The sequence below is a fragment of the Myotis davidii genome, unplaced genomic scaffold, assembly GCF_000327345.1.
Source record: "Myotis davidii unplaced genomic scaffold, ASM32734v1 scaffold37, whole genome shotgun sequence".
Taxonomy (NCBI): Eukaryota; Metazoa; Chordata; class Mammalia; order Chiroptera; family Vespertilionidae; genus Myotis; species Myotis davidii.
This window is the reverse complement of record NW_006289395.1, coordinates 3,958,937-3,961,002: the sequence shown is the minus strand read 5'-3', so window position 1 is coordinate 3,961,002 and position 2,066 is coordinate 3,958,937. Positions and strand designations below refer to the sequence as shown.

At 45.2% G+C, this 2,066-nt stretch overlaps 1 protein-coding gene across 1 annotated transcript in view; it reads right to left on the bottom strand.

Annotated features, from left to right (window-relative positions):
- LOC102760149 (dynein heavy chain 9, axonemal) overlaps positions 1-2,066 on the bottom strand; it is a 194,745-nt gene that overhangs the window by 102,758 nt on the left and 89,921 nt on the right. The window contains exon 22 of the mRNA XM_015562544.1: positions 1,723-1,849. Within this exon, the coding sequence (XP_015418030.1) occupies positions 1,723-1,849 (127 nt within the window). The remainder of the gene's footprint in view (positions 1-1,722; positions 1,850-2,066) is intronic.

Below are 2,066 nucleotides of genomic sequence, written 5' to 3'. Positions count from 1 at the left end.
ATAATACAAGGCTCAAAGTTTTTTAATGCTGCATTATTTGTCATTGCAAAATATTATCAACAACTTATGGCCAGCCTACATTGTATTAGTCCATGGAGTATGATGCAGATGTAAAAATAAAGAGGGAGGTATTTTTGAATTGATATGGAGTGATCTCCAGGATATATAACTAAGTAAAAAAAAACAAAACAACAAAAAACTTGCTACCTTTTGTGTAAGAAAGAAATGGGAAGAAGAAAATGTACAAATATGAATGTCCACCTGCTTATCTTTCCAAATATAGACATGGGAAAGGCAAACCAACACTAACGGATTTGGCTCCCAAAGAGGGAAGGAGGTGGTGATGCATGGAGGGAATAGGGGAATGAGTGACACCTCACATCTTTGTGTATAGTTTGACTTTAAGAATTCTACATATTCAAACAAGCAAATAAATGAGGTGGAAAACCTTGAAACAGAAAGTAAAGAGAGCCCAGCTATACTTCGAATGAGTAACAAAATCACACTGAAGGAGAAAGAGAACTCATCCAAGTGACTTCTGAATAAAGTTTTTGTGTCTCCTCAGTCTCAAGAAAAATAAGAGAATTAAAAACATCTTTTTGGGGAAGAGGGAGGAAAGTGCATGGAGCATGCAGTAGAGACAGTATCCTTCCCTCCCATCATTCACTGTGAGACTCAGCCTCCGTCATAGATAGCAGTTGCCCTCAGCGTGTGGTCCCCAGACCAGCAGCATCACTTGGGAAATCCTTGGAACTGCAAATTCATACCTATTGAATCAGCCCCTCTAGGACAGGCCTAGGAGTCTGTATTCTAACAAGGCTTCCAGCTGATTCTGAATCCCCTCAAGTTTGAAAACCACTGACTATAGCTCCGAATATCAACAATGCTTCAATTAGTTACTTTAATATTTAAAAACCTTGTAACACAGTAGGCTTCTTCTATTTTACAGATGAGAAAAGTTTGTTTCAAAGAAGCAATATGCAGTGACTATATGGCTAATAAGGGGCCAGAACAGGTGGTGGGACCCAAAATTTGGGCTTCTCATATGCACTCTTTCAACTAAACCACCTGATGTCAAGTTAACACAGCTTCCATCTCATCTCCCCACGGAGAGTTTTAGCTTCAGCTTTTTAAAATGTTTTTATTGATTTCAGAGAGAGGAAGGGAGAGGGAGAGAGAGAGAGAGAGATGAGAGAGAGAGAGCGAGAGAGAGAGAGAGAGATGAGAGAGAGAGAGCGAGAGAGAGAGAGAGAGATGAGAGAGAGAGAGCGAGAGAGAGAGAGAGAGAGAGAGAGAGAGAGCGAGAGAGAGAGAGAGAGAATGAGAGAGAATCATCAACTGGCTGCCTCCAGTATGCCTCCTACCGGGGATCAAGCCCACAACACGAGCATGTGCCCTGGCTGGGAATTGAACCATGACCTCCTGGTTCATGGGTCTACACTCAACTATTGAGCCGCACCTACCAGGCTTAGCTATGACTTTTGACTGCTATGAGTGGACCTCTCTCCAGAGGCATCATTTTTGCCATCTTCAAAGCTTCTCCAACTCTATCGCAGGGAGAAAGAGCCATTGGCGAGTCAGAGGGCGTCCTGAGAAGCAGTGATGGTTGGGAATGAGAAAGCTCTGAAGTTAGGAAGGGAGGAGGCATATGGGGAACCCGAAATCCCCCTGCTGGGGCTCCTCAGTCCTTCTGGGGGTTCTACAAGCATTCCCTTGGCTTACCTGCTGCGGGGCTGTGCCGTTGGAAAGGATATCTAACAGATCAGAAGAGGAGAGGAAGTAAAACCTGGGGAAGGCCAGCCTTTTGGTATCCAGGTACTCCGCCAGGGCCTTCTCACACAGGTACAATCTACGAGCAAACACAGAACTTCCTAACTCAGTCTGCCTAGACCCGTGGTCGGCAAACCATGGCTGGCAAGCCACATGTGGCTCTTTGGCCCCTTTGTGGCTCTTCCACAAAATAGCATGTGAGAGCGCGCACGTACAGTGTGATTGAAACTTCGTGGCCACACTCAAGGGGCCAAAGAGCCGCATGTGGCTCCTGAGCCACAGTTTGCCGACCACTG